General features: G+C 33.8%; 3 protein-coding genes across 4 annotated transcripts; 2 read left to right on the top strand and 1 right to left on the bottom strand.

The window, feature by feature from the left end:
• Positions 1-1,086: 1,086 nt before the first annotated feature.
• On the top strand, positions 1,087-3,007 carry LOC104889993 (hypothetical protein). 2 transcript variants are annotated; one of them, XM_057394554.1, is made up of 2 exons: positions 1,087-1,469; positions 2,821-3,007. In XM_057394554.1, the coding sequence occupies exons 1-2, from the start codon at positions 1,169-1,171 to the stop codon at positions 2,925-2,927; spliced, it is 408 nt and encodes a 135-aa protein (XP_057250537.1). In that variant the 5' UTR covers positions 1,087-1,168; the 3' UTR covers positions 2,928-3,007. The 2 variants fall into 2 exon arrangements, with proteins under 2 accessions (XP_057250537.1, XP_010673647.2); XM_010675345.4 differs by having other exon boundaries at positions 1,091-1,469; positions 2,692-3,007.
• Positions 3,008-3,491: 484 nt separating this feature from the next.
• On the bottom strand, positions 3,492-9,394 carry LOC104889994 (hypothetical protein). The gene is made up of 4 exons (XM_010675346.4): positions 9,237-9,394; positions 7,416-7,703; positions 5,480-5,668; positions 3,492-3,961 (listed from the first exon to the last, which is right to left on the bottom strand). The coding sequence occupies exons 2-4, from the start codon at positions 7,665-7,667 to the stop codon at positions 3,878-3,880; spliced, it is 525 nt and encodes a 174-aa protein (XP_010673648.2). The 5' UTR covers positions 7,668-7,703; positions 9,237-9,394; the 3' UTR covers positions 3,492-3,877.
• Positions 9,395-18,707: 9,313 nt separating this feature from the next.
• LOC104889995 (calcium-dependent protein kinase 8) lies at positions 18,708-23,756 on the top strand. Its single transcript, XM_010675347.4, has 8 exons — positions 18,708-19,743; positions 20,853-20,976; positions 21,111-21,254; positions 21,582-21,734; positions 21,830-21,945; positions 22,058-22,225; positions 22,508-22,747; positions 23,188-23,756. The coding sequence occupies exons 1-8, from the start codon at positions 19,246-19,248 to the stop codon at positions 23,338-23,340; spliced, it is 1,596 nt and encodes a 531-aa protein (XP_010673649.2). The 5' UTR covers positions 18,708-19,245; the 3' UTR covers positions 23,341-23,756.
• Positions 23,757-23,773: the final 17 nt, after the last annotated feature.

Genomic DNA, 23,773 nt, shown 5'->3' with positions numbered 1-23,773 from the left:
CATCAAACACACCAGTGTACAAAGAATGGAAATTACTCACTTGACATATTTCGGTATGGGACTGTAATTGTACATATTGAATTTCATTACTGAACAAACATCAACACACCCAGTGTACAAAGATTGCAAATTACTCACTTGACATCAACTTCATGAATTGGGTTACTTTCAGCTGGGGGTTGTCATTGTACATTTTGATTTTATTAATGAACAACCAGAAGCCAAGGATGTACAAGGAGGTTGAGTGTGGAAAAGAGAGAAGTGGTGAATTTCGGTATGAGACTGTAATTGTACATATTGAATTTCATTAGTGAACAAACATCAACACACCAGTGTACAAAGATTGCAAATTACTCACTTGACATCAGCTTCAGGAATTGGGTTACTTTCAGCTGGGGGCTGTCATTGTACATTTTGATTTTGTTAATGAACAACCACGAAGCCAAGAATGTACAAGGAGGTTGAGTGTGGAAAAGAGAGAAGTGGTGAACAGTATATGGGGGACATCAAATCAGTTATTAAATGGTGAACAGTAATGTCAAATCAGTTACTTTTTGTATTTTTGACATGTACACTGGATGTAATGGGAATGTACATTAGCTGTCAAATCAATTACTTTTTTGCATATTGAATGGTGTGTTTCATTCTTATTGCCTTGCGTTTTGGAGCTGGTGTAGGATGCTCATCCTACACCTTGGTCCATAATCTACTAATTGAAATTTCATGACTTAAAAACATAAATGGACCAGGAATAATCTTATGAATTCATTATAACGACATCTATTTCGTTATGGAGGAAGTACATCATCATTTTAAGATGCCTAAGAAAATTATATATACTACTTCCTCTGTATATAATACTCCTTATACTTTTCATTGTGGAAAGTTTCACATTACCTGCTAGGCTGCTATACTTCTGTTTTGGGCAATAAACTCTCTTTATCTCTCTTCTCTTATATGAGTTCCTTTTCTTTTTATTCTCTACCTCTTTCTTTTTCAAAAATTGTTTAAAAATCCGTGAATTGAGAAATGTGACGAGTAATATGAAACCGAGGAAGTACAATAATAGTATTGACTAACCTTATATCATTTTTGTCATATGAAATGAAATAAACTTTTGAGTGGCTGGTGAATTCTAAGCAAACAAAAACACCTTATCTTTCCTCAAATGCATCATCTTTGCTCTCTCTCTCCTCAAACTCCATTACCAACAACAAGAAACTACTTCTTCTTCTCTCATTTGCAACTTCCTGATAATTATACTACTTATACTTTCAATGAAATTATTAGGAGAAATCAATTTAAGCCAACAAAAAGAAGTAATCATCATCAATGGTGGATTTCAGCAATGGAGAAAGAACCAAATAACTTTGAAGTGGACCAAGATAAGGCTAGACAAGCTCTTGGTGAGCTAGACCAACAGTTTGAATCTCTCTCTACAAAACAAATTAACCCTCCTAAAATCAGAGGTCTTTTTTCTCTTCTTTTTCTTCTAGTTAGTAGTTAAATTACTATTGTGTGTGTATGTGTGCTTTCAGTTTTAACCGTCATTCGCAACCACTAATGAAGGATTTCTCGAAAAGTTAACGGTTAATAATCTTTTTTAGAAGTCGAACGGATTCAGTCCTAGTACTTTATATTCTAAGCGAATATACGAAGTAAACAAAACTAATATGGTCATATAAGAACTTGTTAAAAGAACTGAAATGCACTTTTGAAGTTCTGCACATCGTTATATGTAACACCTTTAAAACATTAGTTGATGATGTAACGTAGTTCACTAACAAGCAAACAAAATGATCATGATAATGCATATATGGCCTTATGGGGATATAATTTGGATTACTAAGGTATTATACATAATTGGTTATGGACAAATATAAGTGCGATTACTAATAATGCATATACAATATAACTGATAATGTTGCACCACCGTGTGAGCAATGCAACTTATCACAAGGAGACATATCAAAAAAAAAATATCCTTGTCATATTTTTGACGTGATTAATAGTCAATAAAACTTAAATTGTTTGAAGTTCAGACATAGTAGGATATTCTTTCTACCATTAGGGTAATCCTTAATACCAAGATGTTTTTAAAATTATATAAAAGAATAGTTATAAATTTTTCGATATGATATTATGAAAAGATAGTTAAATAACTAAAACAACCATTTGTTTTTATTATCATTATAACTCTTTATTTTATGAATCCATCATAAAAATAAAATAAATCATTCTCTTTACTCTATGAACTGAGTTTGAAATGTATACATAAGAAAAGCCGTTGCAATGAAAAATGCAAGCACGGTTTGGGGAGGGCTTTTTTTCTTAACAACAAAATTATCTACTCCATCCGATTGGTTCCAGGTTCGAGCCCCGGGTAACCCATTTTTTTCATATTGAAGTTCGATTTTATGTATAGAAACCCTATCTCTATTTCTCTAATTTCTTTTTCATTTCACTTCAGATATTCACAAAGAATTCTGATCGATGGGTGCAATGCAACCCATCACAAAGAAACATATTAAAAAAATATCTACTTTTCATATTTTTGACGTGATTAATAGTCAATACGATGCATTCAGAACGTATAAAAAAAAGTATAACAACTAGTAAAAATGATCAAGTACTAATTATTGTTGCTCATTGTTCACTAACAATATTAGCAATGCTTGAAAATAATTGCAGCATCGAGTATTGGAAACTTGAAGGAGCAGGTGAAAAATGAGCCTCCAGAAATTACAGGATCCTTTCTAGGATATACTGCATTTGTTCTATTTGTGTTCTCGATATTTTACAATATACTTTTCATAACAGTCATAAGACCTTCAATTGATGGACCAGATGAAGATATCATCATGGCTACTGATGTTAATACAACAAGAAGTTATCAAGCACCAGATGTAAGCCAACAACAGCAATAAGTGTTTTTACTTTGAGAACTAATTAATTGGATGGTTGGAGTATATAATAATAGTAATAAAGTTCAAATCTTTCTTTTTAAGCATATTTTCCTTTGATTTCTGGATTTCTTTTTTGTTATAACATGCAACTATGTAGATAACAATCAAATTAGGTGAGTATCAATTTTTTTTGGCCCCCACTAGGAACCCTTTAGTAAGAAGGACCCTACTGAACCAACATCTATTAGAGGTCAATTAGCCAACTACACGAGTCAACGCTTGAGAGTAGGGAGAAATAAAGAAATCCCTACTCCCAAACACTATTAGGTAGTGGGATTCGAACTTGCGACCTTAAAGTCGGTGAGTTCCCACCACCTCTACCAAGCAAGTTTGGTAATTAGGTGAGTATCAATTAGCTAAAAGTATTTTGGCTACATGTTTAAGTGTATAAAAGTTTGTATCTTTTTTGTTGATTTTGTTGTCCACAAGTTGGTTCAGCTCCAGATGAAAATGATAATTTGAAAGGAAAAAATGTTTAACACTGGTATATTATTCTATTGGAACCTTTTTTTGACTTTTGTATCATTGGAACCAATATATATATATATAAAAAAAACTAGTGTTTAACACCCAATAAATATAGACTCAAAACTAAGTATACACTGGTATATATTGTTCTTGGCTTCGACTTCCGGATCTAGCAGTTGATTGAGCGACTGGGCGCGGTGTCATGCCACCGTGATTGGACAATTGCCCTATGATCCAGAGATTGATTTTATGATAGATTTCAATCACTGAAGCACTCCAGAACCATATATACAATGTTCCCAACATTGATATCGAAACCCGGGATGTTTAATCAAATCAAAACTCTATTCTAATAATTTTTGGGATAAGTTACTCAACTTTAATCGAAGGTGCATGCTAATAGTGAAGTGAGTCTTTATCTGAGAAACATAGCCTTGAATATATCACCTGGAATTATGTCTAACACTTTCTTCCACCCGTGTAACTGCATCCATAAGGACGTCAAGTCCCCAGTCCTTGATATCCTCCTGCACAAAGAAAGAAGCTTATGATTAAAATTAATCCCCATTACAAGAAAAAATGAGTGTCTTTTCCCTATGTACCAGCTCTTACTTGAATTTGATACTAGGATAAGACACAGGTACATGTCTGACTCGGATATTATAAGAAAATTTTCCATGATTTTAGCCCAAAATGAAGTGTTGAAATGCCCATACCTATGTAAGAGTATTAAGGATCCGATACAGGTATTAAGGGTAAGATAAAGAGTTTGAGCAACATAGCATTTAGTAAACAATCATGATAGGTGAAATCTCTCTCGAAGACTAAAAATGTCCGTGAACTCGCCATCTGACTGCCCGTCACTGGATATCAATTATGGATTAGATGAGAGTCTATATGCTGTGCACTTCTTTAATACTCCGTATCAACTAAGGGCTACTTATCAGGAATTTACAATTTCTCAGAACCCAGAGTTTTCAGGTATCACTAAGCACCCCCTCCCCCCTCCCCCCAATACCCACCCTCACTAATACCAACTCCTGAACTACCACACACAAATCCTGCTCCCTAGCCCAGAATCACTAAGCGCCACTCCCCCAAAAACCATAATGCTACACATCAAATCCACCACCACTACCTAGCCCAATGTAGATGAGAGAAAAAGAGATGTCTTAATTAAGAAAAGGAAAGGAATGAAGAAAAGGAAAAGGGTTTGAGAAAGGAAGGGTTGCAAAACCCTCTCTTACATGACTCAAGAACCCAAGACTCAAGAACCCTCTCTTAGATCGCATTTCCTTTTCTTCATTCCTTTCCTTCTCTTACATGACTCAAAACTTTCTCTTAGATCACAAATAGGAAGACCAAAATCTTCCCTTGAAATTTCTCATTCAAGCATGAGTAGTTGCTCCAAAGCAGATCATTTCACTTATATATTTCCTACGACGTCCACAAAAATATGACCGGTTAGATATTGTTATGGAACATGCCCCCCAAGCTTGACTCGGAGAAAAGGATAGTTCCCTTACTTGGATAAGCAAACAGAGAGGGATATATGGTACCTTGAGAAACCCAGTACACTAAGAGATGAGTGAAGTTTATAGAGTGAGTCACGAAAAGTGATTCACAAGGGGAATTGTCAGATTAAAAAATCATCAGACAGGTACAAATTCATCAAACATGTTTAACAATGCAGGACAGATAAGTCCATTTCCCAGCACAGAAGAATGTATCCTTACATTGAAGGGTTGCAAAATTCTGTGATCAAATCAATAACGTTTAAAATGAGTGGCTTGTGCACCTGTGCCATGAAAGTTAAGTTTGCTAAAAGGAGGCAAAAGCAGCATTTTCAGGTAAAGTTTTGAAATTATGCATGTGCATGGCCATCCTAGGATTCAAATATAAGACTTGCCCAAGCATTCACAAATATTTTGGTGTGCCAGAAACGGAAGGCAATCTCATTGAGATAACGTTAACAGTAGTAACTTGTAAATATAGGAAGTGAAAACAGGAAAAAAGCAAGCAGTAAAAGAACAACATGATATTACCTTTTTCATGACACCTCCTGTCCTTATTCGTGCATTAGGTCGAGCAAGCTTTGACTCAAAAGGTGTTCTAGGCCTCACTTCTCGCATTTCCTCCCACTCTTCACGCGTGAGCATCCTAACCGTTCCTTGTCCAGGAGGAGAGTTCTTTACCTTGCGCTCAATCAGTTCTTGAGATCTTGACTCATCATACTGTCAACCAACAGAAACATTCCCATTTTTCAAATCTTTTGGCACACACTACATTAAATGATAAAGGTAAAGAAGAAAAAGCAGAAGAGGTGGAATTCACAGTGCGTGACCGATAGCGAAGTGGTACCGTGAGGGAAGGGTGAAAAGAACCCCGCCGGGGAGTGAAATAGAACATGAAACCATAAGCTCTCAAGCAGTGGGAGGGGTGTGCCAATTAGGACACTCAAATTAGCAGATAATCCATAAAAGAGCTATCTTATAAGCTGTATTTAATTATCACAAGCTAACATGCGAGGATGATTAAGTTATTAGGGCGAAAAAACAGCTTGGCACTTCTGCACACTGACTCAGCAAGCGCGATTCCAATTCATCCAAGAGAGATGATATTCAAACTCAAAAATTGGAATAGTCGAACTAAAAACGAAATTATCAGTTTTTCAAAAAAAATGTATATAGGATGTAGAACAGGACACAGTTACCGAGCTGCTGAATTTGTTGACCTCTCTTGGAAGAGATCAGAGCTGCTCAGACGAATTTAAGAGGAAGAATAGGGAGAGAAAGAGAGATATTGCAGTACAAAAGTGTAAGTAGCTTAAGAGAGAGAGGGAGTCTGTATTAATCAGTGGGCAAAATGTTGAAGAGGTGACTGGCAAGACTCTCCCAAAGCACTGATTTCAATACATAATTTCTGGATGATCTCCATCTATAGATTTCTCTCTAATTATAGAAATCGCATAACTGACTTCTGACACAATATTCTCTCCCAAGGTCAATTCCATTACCACCCAAATACCTATTGTTGCTTACATGAAATTCGTTTTCCTTCTTGCCTCTTTCAGAATCTGTGAAGCGCACTGGAGGTCTATCATTAGGTGGAAGTGTAGCATACCATAGTTGGAGACAGTACACAAGGTAGAAAACCTATGAAAAAACTGCCACCCCTAAAGCAACTCACATGGTTCAGATGTAGGTGTTTCGGGTGGGAGATTATTTCAAAGAGTTGGTTCTTAGAATTGGCACTCCAAACCCTCGCATTTTGGAGCATATCAAGCAATACCAACAACAGGGAAGAGATTACCTCTGATCGGCACTACACGAGAACATCTGGTACAAATTAAGTTCGCTCTCTGTGTAGTTTATATAATTGAAGATAACATGGCTATAATAGATAAACTACAAAAATTCGGAGCAAACATATAGGCAACAAAGAGTTTTTGAAAGAAAAAACAAATTAACCCACTTCTAAAAATGCAGTTATGAAAAGACAGGTCTAGGCTCTAGCATCTCAGTGGCAGCAACTCCAGAAACTATTGCACAACTGCCAGTCACAACCATTCAACCAATACCTAAATTTTTCACAAAAAGGAACAGAAATGCTATCTGGTGTTGATTGGCACAACTCTTGTAGCAGTTGCATATGTCTGTGAGAATTATGACACGGTGCCCCTTCAGTTGAACCCAGACTAGTATTACATCAATGGCACGAATTGCTGGATACATTCCTCTTGCTGGATACATCGGTATGGTTGTAGTTAGTAGTTACAGGGTGAGAGGATGTCCTAATGTCCAGCCTAAGATTCATCTATACGGTTACTTGGAATTTGAACATAACAATGGAGTTCGAAAGTCTCCTACCTATGAATAAGATTGTGCAGAATAATTACTTGAAATAGCATTCCCCAGTCTTCTTATGAGAACGTAAGACAAAGTCCAATCGCAATGCAAAAAGAGGAATAAGAAGCAATACCATCATTAGGAGTTTTGCAAAAAGTGCAACCCCAACAGCTGTAAGCAGCATTGGCGTAGTAGCTGTGTCAAGAAACGACCTCGACTCTGGAACTTCCACAAAAACCTCGGTTTTCTTCGGATTTCTAGTCTTCCTCTTCTTCTCGAATTTAGCAATCTTTCTCTTCAAGCTGTCACTTGCTGGTTCATGGGATAGTGTATGCAAGCTTCTGCCTTTCCGTAATAAGAAGAGAGTTCCACGGACATTAAGCATGGTAAACTATAGGATCGATCACTATAAAATCACCTCCTGAAAACACACAGCACAATCATGTCAAAATTCAGAAACTGAGGTTTATTAGCCAAGTGAAACAAAGCCAAAATTCAATTGAAACTACAAAAATCAAGATTAAACTGACAATAGACAATAACAAATATATATATATATATATAATATTTAAAAGTTCTCAAAGCCAACGCATCAATCGAACAGGAGATAATCAGATAGACCGACCTGACGATTCACCCCCCAGAATGCGTAGAGAGAAGGGGATTGAATATCAGATCGTCGGGAGGGAAACTATGCGCAATGGAGAAACAATGATTTTCTGAAAAAGATGAGGATTTTAAAGGTGGAGAGTCTAATTACCAATTAGTACTTCGGAGTAGGGGAAGAGAAAAAATAACTAAACCGAGCTTACAATTCAAAACCATTCCGTACATACAAACTTTTTTCATATGTGTGTACTGCAAAAAAAAAAAAGGCTAACACATCCCTTAAAATTTTGTAGAACTTAACCACATGTTACCTTTATATAATTGATAAAAAAATTAGAAAGAAAAATCTTGGTGTTATCCATCTATACATCCACCTGACATTTGGTCGCATCAAAACCAGGAAAGCAACGTGATTGATGATCATCCCTTCTCAAAATCATTACATGATACTACACGGCTATTCTTTTTTTTCCTTCCAACGGAATTATACGCCTATTTCTTGTTTTACAATGATGATTCTCATATTATCTTTCTTTTAAACAGTGGCGGAGCTAGGATTCTTAAAGTAGGAGAACAAATTGCAAACATCGGGCATTCGCATTAGCATTTTAACCATCTAAACAATCTCAAAGGAAGTATTACAGGATTTTCAATATTAGATCCCTTGAACGAGCTTGCAGTCTAACAAATGCTGCTTATTGCAACAAATCTTCTGCAGCACTTATTGGTGCACCACCTGAAACTGAAACTAAAAATGGAACTACTATTGGCAATCACTTTTAGTCTACTCTTTTGTTTTTTTTTACCTCTGTTGATGATATATGCTACTACGTTATGGATGCTTGAATATGAGTAATACTAGCTCTCAATACAACAGTGCGTTGTCGGATTTCTTGTTTTGATATTCAAATTTTCAAGAACTTCAAGTACATCAAAAAAAAAAAATGCAAATCAGCAAAATTAATCCCATAAAGAGAAATAGAAAAAAGGATGGGATATTCTAGGTGAACCCAACCAACAATCCAGCATTTTGCATCTAATTTTCCACATATGAATTAAAATGTCACTAAATCATGCAATCTTGAAATGAAGAACAAAATCAGAAAAAACCCAGAAAAATTCCTCCGTTTATAGGAAATTCATGAACAACAACAAATTAATTTAAGTATTCAACCATAATCACAACCAAACAATGATAACAATAACAATTTACAATTCAATCTACTCTACAATTAACAAATATTACTCAGCTTTGGCTCGGGGTTTCTCACTTTCTCTCCTTCCTTTGTTTTCTCTCTCTTCGTTTTATGTTTCCAAATAAATCTAAAGGTTCAAGGAAACTTACGTGGTGGCCGAAGCAATTGCTGGGGAGTTTGTCTGATTCCGGCGAGTGACGGCGTCGCGCGGGGATGAGGGCTGGTCGTCGGCGTCGCGCGGCTGGCTACTGATGTCGGTATTGTAGAGTAATATAAAAGTATCTTGTAAATATGAAGTATTTCGAGGGTGAACACGTCCGTATGGCTAGAAAAATGCGCACATATACATGACTAATAAGTCAAATGTACATGAATACTAAGTCAAACGAACATATGTATATGTTTAACAAGTCAAATGAATATATGTATATCTCAGTTAGTATATATTTTCACTGGTATTGGTCTTTATGTTTGTAACCTAGTGCTTGATGTTAGCTATGGTGGGCGTGTTCGGCAACAGCAGCTATAGTGGTAGCTTTTAATTGTGAAAGTAGTTGTTAGTTGTGCCTGTGCTGGTAGTTATTAGTGGTTGGTGTGGAGCGGTTAGTTGTTAGCTATCCAAGTAGTTGTGTAAGAGAGTGATGTTCGGTAAAAATAAGTTGTCAAAGTAGCGGTTTAGAAATAACTAGTCAAAAACTCAAACAGAACTTTAATATACTATAATTTATACACCAATAAACGCTACCCCAAAAGCTACAAATTGTAGCTTTTGACAAACGATATTAAAACACTACTTGTACCATTAAAAACTACTTACACCACAACCTTTCCAAACACTATTATTTTTTCAAATTAGTATTTTGCCCAAATCAAGATACTAAAAGATACTTAAAACACTTATGCCGAACACGTCTATTATTGAACATTAATTTATTGTTAGGATTGAAAATTAGAACCTAATAATACCCAAAACTATTTAAGTGGACACGTTGATAGATAAAATTAATTTATCATTTTCAACGTATCCACTTAAATGAAGTATATATGTTAGGCTTTTTTCACTTCCTTGATTTTTACTACTACATTGAATTCATATTTACTAACCTAATTTTTGTTGTTGTTGGTTTTCTATTACTTTGCTTACGTAGTACTCCTCCATCTTAAAATATAGTCATGATTATATTTGTTCATAGGAATTAAGGTGAGTATAAGTTAAGAAAGATAGTAATGATTTTTTGTTTATTTTAATAAAAGTTTATCGAAAAATATGATTTTACGGAAGATAATTAGTGCAAGAGCATTAATTGTAACACTTGGTTTGAATAAACAACGCAAAGAACTGATTTCAAGAAGCAGATAAATGATGGGGACATGATTTTTCTAGGCAATTAAAATGTAGAATTAAATATGGAAATAGGAACTATATTTTGAAATACCTAAAAATAAAAATATATATGAATTCTATTTTGGGACGGGGGGAGTTAGTAGTTTACTGAATTGTATTTGACAAAACTTATAAGAAATTAAATGAACTTAATTTCACTAAATTGAACTTACTTTTAACCAAGCTTGCTTGGTGGAGTTGGTGAGGAACTCACCTAATGACTTTAATGCCACAAGTTTGAGCCCCACTACCTATTTGTGCTTGGGAGTAGGGATTTTCTTAATCCCCTTATTCCTACGTAGGTGAACTGGCTGACTGATGATAGGTGTTGGTCCAGTAAGGTCCTTCTTCTTACCAATGTGTTTATAGGGAAGTATTAAAAAACTTGAACTTACTTTGATGATTTCACCTAAGTAAAACATTTTTTTGAAAAAATTATCATATCAGATGAACTAAAACATCACTCCATCCGTTTAATAACCCATGCACGTTATACATGCCTTGGCCATAAATATTTCATATAATACTCTATGATAAATAAAAATTATACAACTAGATTTGTTATTGAAATTATTAATGGTTACTCTTTAACTCTTGACACTATTCACTATCATTTGTGACTTTAAGGTTGCAATTTCGAGCCCAACTACTTACTTGTACTTGGGAGTAGGGATTCCCTTAATCTCCCACTACTGTGTAGTTGGATTGATTGACCTGCGATAGATATTAATCTAGTAGGACCCTTCTTCTTACCAAAGGGTTTATAGTGGGGTTCTAAAAAAAACTAAACTTACTTTTATGATTTCACGTATGTTAAACCTTTTTTTCCTGAAAAAATTATAATATCAGATGAAGTAAAACATCACTCCAACTGTTTAACAACCCATGCACGTTATACATGCCTTGGCCATAAAGTTTCTTATAATACTTGATGACAAATATATACTATATAGCTAGATTTGTCATGGAAATTACTACCTCTATTTCTAAATAATAGTTACTCTTTAATTTTTAACACTATTCACTATCATTTGTGTTTTATAAGTAAGAAAAAATATAGTTATACGAGGTCTTGATTGATTTGTCTCGATATATTTCTCACATATACAAAATTAAAGATTGAGGGAGATGTGGTAGCTCAGTGGATTACCATCCCGAATTTCAGAGTATTGCTCGGAATTCGAGTCTCCTGTGTTGTTTAACCTTATATCCAATCTCTAAACTAATGTACCCTACAGATTGGTAGATTAACATAAACAAATACCAGTATACTATAATTCAATTTCGAATATCGTGCGTGCCTTGCGTGACTACATTTGTGGGCTTGTAGGAGTTGATTCAAAACAAAGAGAGTCAAATCTTTTACTGAGAGTGTAACACAGAGAAAGATGAAACACCCTGTCAACGAATCAAAGATAAACAAAACCTCCCAACAACAACAACAAAAACCCACCCATTCCAAAGAAGACGACGACGACTATGTTCTTCCATGCTGCAACGATGACTTCGTTTGGCCTGAATTATCCTCATCAGATGATCTCTCTAACCCTAACATCGAACAAATCACCATTTGCTCCGTTCCAACTACACCAGAATCACCAAACGTCGCCATTTCAACAGCTACAGAAAATCTCACAAATCTAGGGTTTTCCGGAGAAGAATCGCCGTCGTCGGAGAACGAATTTGCCGATTACGGCGTCGAGGAGGAGGAGGAGAGAGAAAATGTGGAGGAATTTAATGGAGATTTAGAAATGGAGAAAATTATGAGAATTAGGGCAAAAATTTCGACATTGAAATCGAAATTGGAAGAGGAATCGGATATTGATGCGGTTGAATGTTTAATTGAAGTGATGAAACAAATGTTTAAGATTGATATGAGGAATAATGGAGAAAATGTTGATATTTTGGAGACTGTTAAAAGTAGGGGAATGACATTTCCTCAGCCTAGAGGGTATGATTCTTGATTATATTTTGGTTCTAATTATAACACCAAGTAGTTGTTATAATTTATGCTAATTTGAAGAATTTATGATGAAAATTTGGAAGTGTAATTGGTAGGTTTTTTGATGATGTTGTTGTTGTTGTTAGTGTGTGTAAAGGTGTGATTTTTGGGGTGTTTATTGTTAACTTTTAGTATGTTGATGACTAATTATTGTCATTTTAGATATTGTAGGAATGAGAATATGTATGTTTTGTGATGGAATGGAAAGTAAAAGTATGTTTTGACATTTGAGCATGAAGAGATGAAGTTTTAAGGTGTAAATGTTTGTTGTTTATAGAAGTGAATTATGTCAATATGAGAGTAGTTTGAGGGAGTTGCTTCTATAGACTATAGGTATGATGGGTTATTACTTAATTTTGGGTATTGAGATTGGTATATACTTGCATAAGCACAAATGTTATTGGGCATGAAAGTTGTGCATAGACAAGTGTGAAATTATTGCAAAACTAAGGAAAAAAAATGACCAATTTCAGTTGCATTTCTTGTAATTTGTATAACTTTTAAGGGAGTGAAAAGAATGTTCATGGGATTTTCGACTTGCTTCGAGATTAATCAAACAAATGTTATCGGGCGTAAAAGTTGTGCATAGGCAGGTGCGAAAGGTAAAGTGTTGCAATTAGAGCAAAACAATTGAAATAATGACCAATTTCAGTTGCATTGCTTGTAATTTGTTTAATTTTGAAGGGAGTGAAAAAGAATGTTGCCATGGGATTTTCGACTTGCTTCGAGATTAATCAAACAATTTCCTCCATTTCGTGCGCTTTTTATGATTGGAGAAATCAAACAACAATACAACTTTCACTTTCTATAAACTTTTATTCCCTCCGTTTTCTTTTGTTGTTTTTATTTAGAATCTTTTTATGAAAGAAAATTGGTCAAATAGGAAGAACTTTTGTATGCGAAAGTATGAAAAATATCTATTAAAATATGTTTACGTGATAGCACTACCAATTAACAGTTGGGGTTACATTTTTCTTTAACGGGTCTCAGAAGTTCATGTTCCCTCCAAATATATAGACTATGATATGATAGAAGGACCTTGACTGTCATTAGTTGTTAAATTAGTGGAATCCTTGCCATCTTCCATAGCTTTACTTGGTTTAAATTCTTACCACTAATTCTTCCTTATGTTATCCTGAAAGACGGCGTGTCCACTTATCTTCAAGAGTTGATGCAGCTATCCACCATGAGAGACTTATCTTGGCTCTCATTTACTTAAGTAGTGTATAACTAATTGTGTTCAGTTGAATCAAACACACCTTACATCCTCGAGCTTCTTCGTTCTACTAGGCTTAGGCCCTGCGTTCTTTTGGATGGGACTAAACTGAATTGAATGTCCATTAATTCAATCCAAAAGATCAAGGCTTGGATTTCTAAGCTAGACACTACTAGATATAGACCCCCTCATACAACAATTACATGTGCATAAGTTGCATCGACTTTATATATTATCAAGGAAAACTACCAATCGGGGTTGGCGTGAGTGGTTAAAGGCCTCTCGCTCCTTAACCAAGGTTTCTGGTAGCTGGGAGGGATGTTGCCCTTTGAGATATCCATGCAAACTCCTACAGGAGATTAGTTCACTCGCTGAAAGCGGTGGAAAACTCACCATCATCAAATAGGAAATAAATATATAATTTAAACTAAACTACGCATCCGATCACAGATTTACAACAATTGTATACATACGATATTTGCATCTTACTTAGAAGAGGGATAAAGTCTTAATAGATGGAGTACTTTGGGTAATAAAATATTAGTAATTCGAGAAGGTATGTGATCAATGATCTCATAGATATTATAAAGTCAATGTCTTGAATTAAACAAAGTACTTATAACTTTAATTATTATTGTGGGTAATGTCGTGTCAAAAAATCCATGACAATAGGATTTTGATGGTGCAAAGAGTCTTCAACACTCTAGAAAGATATCAATGTCAATTTCTTGTATTTGCATAAACTGCCCAAAGTTTAGAAATGTGGCAATTAACGGAACAATGTAAATATAGTACTATCATTTATGATTTGTTGTAATGAATCTCCTCGAATATATATATAGCCCTTGCTATGCATCTCCTCGAAAAAACGACGATGATAGAGTAATCCTAAGGGTTGACAATCCTTATATGAAAGAAAGAAAGTATAATAAATGTTTAGTTATACGGACATTTTCTCTCTCCAACATATTGAATTTAATATTATTTTCTTTCTATATCTCTTATGAATATTACCAAAGGATCACCCAAACATTTTCCCTCGGAAAATATATATTGTCCTTAGCCTGAAAACAAAGTTTAGCTATATATTGATTTTTGAATAGAGGCGTGAACATCTTATCTTAATAAAGTTTTGTGTGAATGGAAATGGAAATATCACTTTAAAGTTAAAGGCTAAAGGCAAAATGTCTCTTTATTCAACAATTATTGCATGCTAAAAGAAGAATTTTTTCCCTAAATGTAAAACAGGACCACCATAAGGAAGAGGTGAGGTGTCTCAATGGGCCTTGAGACAAGTTATGCTGCTGAGTGGGTTATAGTAATAACTAATAAGCAACCGGATTAAGGCGATTCACAAATTAGTCTTAGAGGATGTTTGGTATGGACAATTTCAATGTAGGAAATGCCCTCTTAAGGCTTAAATTTTAAAGTTTAAACGATCCTAAGGTCTTGATTGGTGATTTAACACCTCGACCTTAGATGCACTACGATTTGCAAGTTATTCTTGAACGGGTCATTTAAGATCGATAGATGACTCGACGTATAACTTATGTTCTTCTTGCATATTTAGTAATATTAACTTATTAAGGCCCTATTCTTTTGGGTACGTTTTCAATTCATTTTAGTTCAGCTGGTTTCATCTCACAGTTTCAATTCATTCTAGTGCAGCTCAAAGAACAAGGTTTATGCACTAGGGGGATACTTCCTAGGAGGTCCCTCATTTCAAAACTATTCCAAACTAAGTACACCTAACTGCGAGTTATGTTAGCATATGAGCTCCCTAAATTAAAAATGTACCTCATTGGTGTTTGTCATAATAATATTAACAATTTTGAATGCATTTTATGAAATGTTTATCAATGTTACCCTTTAAACATAATCTTAAGTTCTTCACAAGCCCCATCAAAATAAAAGTAAATATAAACAATACACTGTAAGTTGTAACACTGACAAGGATGGTAGAACTATGGGTCATTTGGGTAAGGTAGTGCATCCATGGTCTTGTTCCTGTCCATGGGATCCATAGAGTGAGATTTGTGTTTCTTTAGTTCCTTTCACAATCAGGCAATTCACAAGTACATAATTTTGTCCATTTAGCTTATATAACTGTTTTTTTCACTAATACAACTATTAATTATTACCCAATAATAAGTGTTTGTTCCTCTCAGAAAAAAAGTATTTGTTTGGTTGAACGCAAAAAGTACTACTTCTTAGAAAATTATTTTTCTTACGTAGTTCTATTACTTAAGTAGGAAGTGACAAAAGTTTTTTTTTATTAATCATGAGAATAAGGCTACCCAAGATAAGTAACATCTTCATTTTGTGGAAGATAAAACTTCCTACATATTTGCAAACTAAACATTCTCACCTCATTTTAGATCCTACTAAGTTTCATTACTCGTGTATATTTATTTTATTCAAACAATGTCTAATTATTTGAAGTCTTATTTTGAAGACTAATCTCTTACCGCTACTACAAAAAATTAGAAGCTATTACAACAACTAATAATCACTAAATAAGATAATTTTGTTGAATAAATCATTTAACTAAACATGACGTTGTTAACTTTTAATCAGAGTGATATATTTTTGAAACATAATTACAATCTTTTAAATGTAGGTAAGAAACAAATTGGAACTTTCCTCATATGTTAAAGCCTAAGTCAATTATATTTCATCTATTTCAAAGTGCTTGCAACACTTTGGGTTTATACGTGTGTCGATGAATAACTTTGAGTAATAATGTTTTAATTATCTATTAGTAAACATTAAGAAAATTTAATAGCTTTAAAATACATGAGGCTAATCCAACAACATTTATATAATAAGATTTATCTTTTTATTATTAGTTAAAAATGATGGTTAAAGTTAGTTATGAGATTTTACAACATTTCATATACTAGTAGAAAAGCTTACTCTTATTGCAATTATTTAAATAAATAGGAAAGTATATATGAGAAAAATTTGTAACTTCTTGCCGAAGTAATGAAATACTTGTATTCAATCCGCTATATGTATAGAAAGTAACAAAAAGTTGAATTAGTTTAATTGACATGAAGTAATGTAACGAGTGATTAACAAAATTGTCCAATAAAAAAAAGGAATTATGATTTACAATAACTAATTGTTTAAACAATCTTTAAATAAACAATTTTTTGGCGAATTTTATTTCTGATACCAAATCAAAATATCCATAATCTATATTTTTGGACTAATAAGATGCAACTTAAATATTGTAAGATGGCCATAATATACTTTTTTCATTAGCTAAGTGACATGAGAAGCACAATGAAAATTGCTCAAATTCAATTGATCATGATCGAGTGGGATCTTAAACCACAACCTTATATCATTCGTGTTGGAATTGCCCAATAACAACAAAGCATGAAGAGAAGGGAAGGAATTTCCTTTTTTTGGCGCGACACGCCGATGAATAGGAACACCCTCATTTAATTTTCTTATTAAACGGGCCGGCAAAGGAAATTTGAGTTGATCGAATCGCACCTAATTCTAAATCGGGTTATAACTATTTCATTGGAGTCACCTTTAAAAATACGATTTGATCATACGAGCTAGAAAAACTAAACAAACCAAGCTGATGTTAATAATTGCTTTAGTCTGATACTAATCCACATATTAACGTGAATTACATTAACATTAAATAGAAGTATCATGCCATCACCAGATTTGTCCCTCCTAAGTTGGTAAGCAATAATAAGTATAATAATCAAGGATTCTTTTTTTTTTGACGGGGAAGGATGCTTAAGAACAAAGTATGCTAACAATAATAAGTATTACGTATGTGCTTATGAATGATTATACAAAATATAATAATAAAAAAAACTTAACAAGATTGTATTGTGATTCCAATGGATATAAGAGTACACTATATATATACCTCATCCGTTTTAGAAATAGTTACAGTGTTTGCATAGTGTTTGCTATGCACATGTTACACTTTAATTGTTTTTGGTGATTTATATTTTAGAAAAAACACAGTCATAAGGAATCTTGTTATTCATCTTAAAGTATTATAATTTTTACTTATTAATAATTAAATATATCTATACAAATATATTAAAAGGAATTCCTATCACTGGAATGGTGCCACAGGGCACTTTTCTCAAACTTCTGAATTTCTGATACACATGTTTATAACCTAGGATTCAAACACATGACATTTAAAATAAAATGCGAGAGTTTAAGCATTAATAACGCACTACAATTTCAATGGTTAATGTTTCAAAGTAAAACATAATAAAGTTTTATAATTATATCTAACACTTTTATCAAGTAATATCATTCTATTATCCTAATTCAATTGAAATTATTTTTTTAATCCCGAATTCCTTATAAGTTTTCTTTGAATAATTTATCATGCCACAAAGTTCCATTTTTCAATTTCTAAAAAAGACAAAATATTATGAAAAATTGATAAAATCAAGTATGAGATTTATGATTAATAATATATTTGATAATTGTAACAAACTCAAAAAAATTGCTCGGACTAAAATACTACCTCCGTTCTTTTTTAATTGCAACGTTTGACAAATTGCACTATTCATGTTCTCTTATTTGACCACATTTATTGATTTATATGTTAAACAAAATATAGTCATGTGGGGTCTTGTTTGATTCGTTTCGATATAAGCTTTCATAATATCAAATTTTTATAATTTTTACTTACATACAATTAGAGATAAAACGATTTGAAATTGTACATTGACAAGCGTGAAAGTCAAAACGTTGCAACTAAATAAAAACAGAGGTAGTACTAGTTAATGTTTGAAAACATGCATCCACAAACCTGAAAACATGAAATGGTACAAAACTAAACGGATAAGTATATTTTAAATATAGTATTACTATTTGGTCCAAAGAATCGACTGTCATAGTCAAATCGTTGAAAAGATAAATAGCAATAAAATATAAAAAATTGAGAAAAAATAGAAAAAAAAAATTGAGAAAAGAAGTGCAACAACAACCAACCCTGGGACCTGTTGACTGTTGTATGAATAATATAGTAGGAATGAAATGAAAAACTTTGGTTTATTTTCATCATCTCTAAAAATTGGATCTATGAACTACAGTACAGTAGCAAGAAAGTGAGAGAAACAAGTAGAAAAAAAAAAGAGAAAAAACAAGAAAAATATTAGTAAAAAAGAGAAAAGTCTCTGAAAGAGAAGAGAGCTTTGACTCTCTTCTATGGCAGATTCATACCTTAAATATTCAATCTTTTTCAACTTTTTCCTTCATTTTCTCCATTAATTGATTTTCCCCAACTAATTTTTATTTTCTGGGTTTTCTTTATTTCCAAAAAAGATTATATCTTTTTTGCTTTTATTGGTTCTTGTTGGTTAAACATTAACCATTTATTATTACTAGTCTTCTACCTCATCAAGCAACCTACTTTTTTTTTTTTTTTTCCCAAAATCACAGGAGATTTCTCAAAAAAAAAAGTATCTGAATCTAATTTCTTTCACTTACCCAGTTATTTTTTCCTCTTAATATTTACTGGGTATTTCTCAAATCTTGAAAAAGATAAAAATTTGATACATGGGTAATTGTTGTGCTTCCCCAGGTGGGGGAAAAACAAGCAAGAAAAACAAACCAAATCCATTTGCAGCTGATTATTCTGTGCATCAAAGATCTGAAATTAACACAAAAGTGTATGTTTTAAAAGATCCTACAGGGCGTGATATTCACGCGCACTATGATCTTGGTAGAGAGCTTGGAAGAGGTGAGTTTGGGATAACTTATTTAGCAACTGATTTAAGTAGTGGTGAAAAATATGCTTGTAAATCAATATTGAAGAAGAAGTTAAGAACTAATGTTGATGTTGAGGATGTAAGAAGAGAAGTTGAGATTATGAAGCAATTACCAAAACATCCTAATATTGTTACTTTGAAAGATTCTTATGAAGATGATAATGCTGTTCATATTGTTATGGAATTGTGTGAGGGTGGTGAATTGTTTGATAGGATTGTTGCTAGAGGTCATTATACTGAGAGAGCTGCTGCTCTTGTTACTAAGACTATTGTGGAGGTTGTTCAGGTATAATTTCTAATCATCAAATTATGTTTCTTATTAGTTCTTTTCTTTTATATGCCATGGAAATGATTTCTTATGACGATTCATGTTAGCCGACACCAAATCATTTTGGGACTACAATGTTATTTATATTTGAGGATTATTGGATGAATAAATTATTGTATTTGTTTGTAGAACTGTTTTATTGAGATTAAGATATCCGATGGGATAGATGTATTCTCCGATGAAGAACATGCCAACCACTAGTAGTATATGCTTCAAATTAATATTTTGTTTTCTAAACTTGGGATGTGTTCTATTTAGGTGATTTTGATTTCTATGGATAACTTGCTTGAACTTTATAGTGATAACTTATTGAACCTTATGTGATTTTTATATTTTCTGAATGTAGTTTGAAGTTTGAACATAAGACTATCTTGGTATTCATCTTAGATGTTAATGTTTTCTGCTGATGTTGTTAGTGGGTAATATTGATGCTAAGTCTTTGTATCCCATTTTTGTGGAAATCTTTTGTTTGGGGTGTAATATTTTCTTCTGTTAAATGGTGGCAGTGTTGAAGATTTCCACTTGTTGGCTTGAGTTTTGCTTTCTTGTATGGTGTTGTTCTAAAAATTGACAACCCTTTATTAGCACTTATGTTTATTTTCTGTTGAAACTATTGCACTTCCCTTATTAGAAAGAAGTTGTTGGCAAAAGTGTTTTGCTTTCATATTATGATGGCAGTTGAAATGTGGGACTTTGATTGTTCTTGTGCTCAGGCGAGTTATTATTTTCTTTTGGACTTTAGGTGATAGTTATACCCATATGTGATTGGCAATTAACTAATGGTATCACATTCCCAGCAAGTTGGTTGTGATTTTACCTACTTTGCTTGTCCTCTTTTCCAATTCGTGAAATTCTTTGTGGTTCCTGTATTAATTCATCGAGGGATTGTGAACTTTGTGATTTTACCTAGTTTTGCTTGTTGCCTATTTTCAATTCATGAATATTCTTTGTAGTTCTTTCATTTCAATTTGGCTAGAAAAGATGCAAAATTGCATATTCTTGACCATGCAGTCCAGAGATTGTGATTTCATTAATTTGTATTATCTTTCTTTTTGGGGGGTCGGCAGATGTGTCATAGGCACGGGGTTATGCATAGGGATCTGAAGCCGGAGAACTTTCTATTTGCCAACAAGAAGGAGAACTCAGCTTTAAAGGCCATTGATTTTGGGTTGTCAGTGACGTTTAAGCAAGGTAACATTCTGAGCTAGCATGATATCACTCGTTTGGTTATTATTTCTTTTTTTTTGTTGCAATATTGAAGGCAATTGATATGACTTTGGTTTTTAATACTGCAAAGATTGTACTTAAAAGGGTTTTGTTTATAGGTGAAAAATTTACTGAGATTGTGGGTAGTCCTTATTACATGGCTCCAGAGGTTCTAAAACGTCACTATGGTCCTGAGATTGATGTTTGGAGTGCAGGAGTTATTTTATATATCTTGCTGTGTGGTGTTCCTCCTTTCTGGGCAGGTATGCTTTGTCTTTTTCACGTGCTTCAGATTTTGCTGTTACGATAGTATGCTATTGTAATTTGAATGTGTGTTTCAAGTGGCTATTTTTAATGTCTTATCTCTGTGATTTTATGGTGTCACGAGCAATAATTGTTTGTCTGGGTTACTGATTGCAGTTTTAGTGCAAAGTTTAGTTCATTTGTTAGTTCTATAGCAAAAGATGTACTTACATGGAGGCTGCATGGTGTGTCTTTTTTTTCATGAGTTTGAGTGTGCAACTGTGCATAATGCCACACTATGTGTCCCCTCTGGAACTTGCTGACTAGTACTATGCATTTCATTTTAGAAACTGAACAAGGTGTTGCACAAGCCATTATTCGCTCAGTTGTCGACTTTAAAAGGGATCCTTGGCCAAAAGTGTCTGATAATGCAAAAGATCTTGTAAAGAAAATGCTTGATCCTGATCCGAACAAACGGCTTACAGCCCAAGAAGTACTTGGTAAGTCATCATTTACTTCAATTAAATTTATATTAATTTCCCACTTATGATGTAATAAGTCCTTACTTGGGAACTATTATTTATGAGAAATGCAGATCATCCTTGGTTGCAGAATATCAAGAAAGCTCCAAATGTCTCCCTTGGTGAAACAGTGAAGGCCAGGCTGAAGCAGTTTTCTGTGATGAATAAGCTCAAGAAAAAGGCATTAAAGGTGAAGAGAATTTATTCTGTATAATGGCTCAACCAGGACCTTATATGCTCTTCCTGATAATGTTCTGTTGCACGCTGGTAAACTAAACCAATTCACATTTGGTTGTTGATAGGTGATTGCTGAGCATTTGTCAACGGAAGAAGTTGCTGGCATAAAGGAGGCATTTGATGGAATGGACACTGGCAAGGCAGGCAAGATCAACTTGGAGCAGTTGAGGGTTGGACTGCAAAAGCTAGGACATCATATTGCCGACGCAGACCTTCAAATATTGATGGAGGCTGTAAGACTTTTTATACCTTCTTTTCCCATCTTCGGTCGTATTCATTTGCACGTTTACATCCTCGTGTGTACTTATTTTTATCCCATCTCCACTAGGCGCATATATGTGGAATTGGTCTTTCCCAAACCTTATTCTGGTTGCTTATCATGCTGATCACTTTAATTTTGATGATTAAACAGAACTTAGAAATCGTTTATGCTGTTCACTTTCATTTGCGCCTTCTACACTCTTCCACAAATTTTCTGTATCGAGTATCAAAGAATCTAAATATGGTTTATGCAGGCTGATGTTAGTGGGGATGGAACGTTGAACTACGCGGAGTTTGTTGCTGTTTCAGTTCACATAAGGAAAATGGCCAATGATGAGCACCTACACAGAGCATTCTCATTCTTTGACAAAAACAAGACTGGCTTCATAGAGGTTGATGAGTTGAGGGACGCATTGAATGATGACTGTGATGTTGTTGCCAATAACACCGAGGAAGTCATCAACGCCATCATGCATGATGTCGACACTGATAAGGTCAATTTCATTCCCTACAGTCATACATACACCAAACATATCATTTTATGCAGTTCCGAGTTCTGTATGAGTTGTTGGGCTTTTTTTTTTTTTTTAACCTGAAAATCCCGTATTTCTTGAACTTGTGTGATCCTGTGAGCCCTTTTTTGAACTTAGCTGGATCTTATCTTTCATTTTGTTTTCATGAATGGACTTTTTTCTAAACTTATCTGAACTAAGTTTACTTGTGAATTCAACTTGGCTATCCCTTATCAGAACTATCTGTTTGAGTGAGATTCCCTAGTATTCAAATTCAGGATTTTAAAACTGAAACACGAAAAACACAGTAATTTTGAGCAATTTATCTTCACTTCCAGCCATAATGTTTCGTGTAATTGTGAATTGTAATGCATGAATAACATATCTTAATTCTGATTCTTGTTGCTTCTTTTAATCTAAAGGATGGACGCATAAGTTATGATGAGTTCGCAACAATGATGAAGGCCGGTACAGATTGGAGAAAGGCATCTAGACAGTATTCTCGAGAACGTTTTAACAGCTTAAGCTTAAAGTTGATAAGAGACGGTTCGTTGACAGCCAACGAGGTCAAATGAACCTAATGGAAGTTTGATTTGAGAAGATGATTTACAAGATACCTATTTTCTTTTGTTTTCTTTTATTGGGAGATTTTACTAGCTAATCAGAGTAACTTCTGAAGATAAATTTTTTGCATGCTTCACATGGAAAACTTTGATCTAAAAGATTCTATGGTGGAAGTGTGTAATATTCAATATCTAATGTCTTTGTTAGGTGGTGATATTTTTTTTTTCCTGTTTTTGGTCTGGAATTTGTGGGTAGTTGTAATAGTGAACAAAAGAAATAGTGATTAGAGAGATTAAATAGGATTAAGGTCACAAATTTGTGGTTCAACTCATGCTATTGTATTGTACATAATTTGGAATTTTAAGGTTTCCATATTCAGAGAAATTATTCTATCTACCAAAAAAGTTACCATATATTAAGCTATCAACTTTGTCACACTTTTAT

Source organism: Beta vulgaris, chromosome 4 (assembly GCF_026745355.1).
Source record: "Beta vulgaris subsp. vulgaris cultivar EL10 chromosome 4, EL10.2, whole genome shotgun sequence".
NCBI lineage: Eukaryota > Viridiplantae > Streptophyta > Magnoliopsida > Caryophyllales > Amaranthaceae > Beta > Beta vulgaris.
This window is presented reverse-complemented; position numbering and strand designations above follow the sequence as displayed.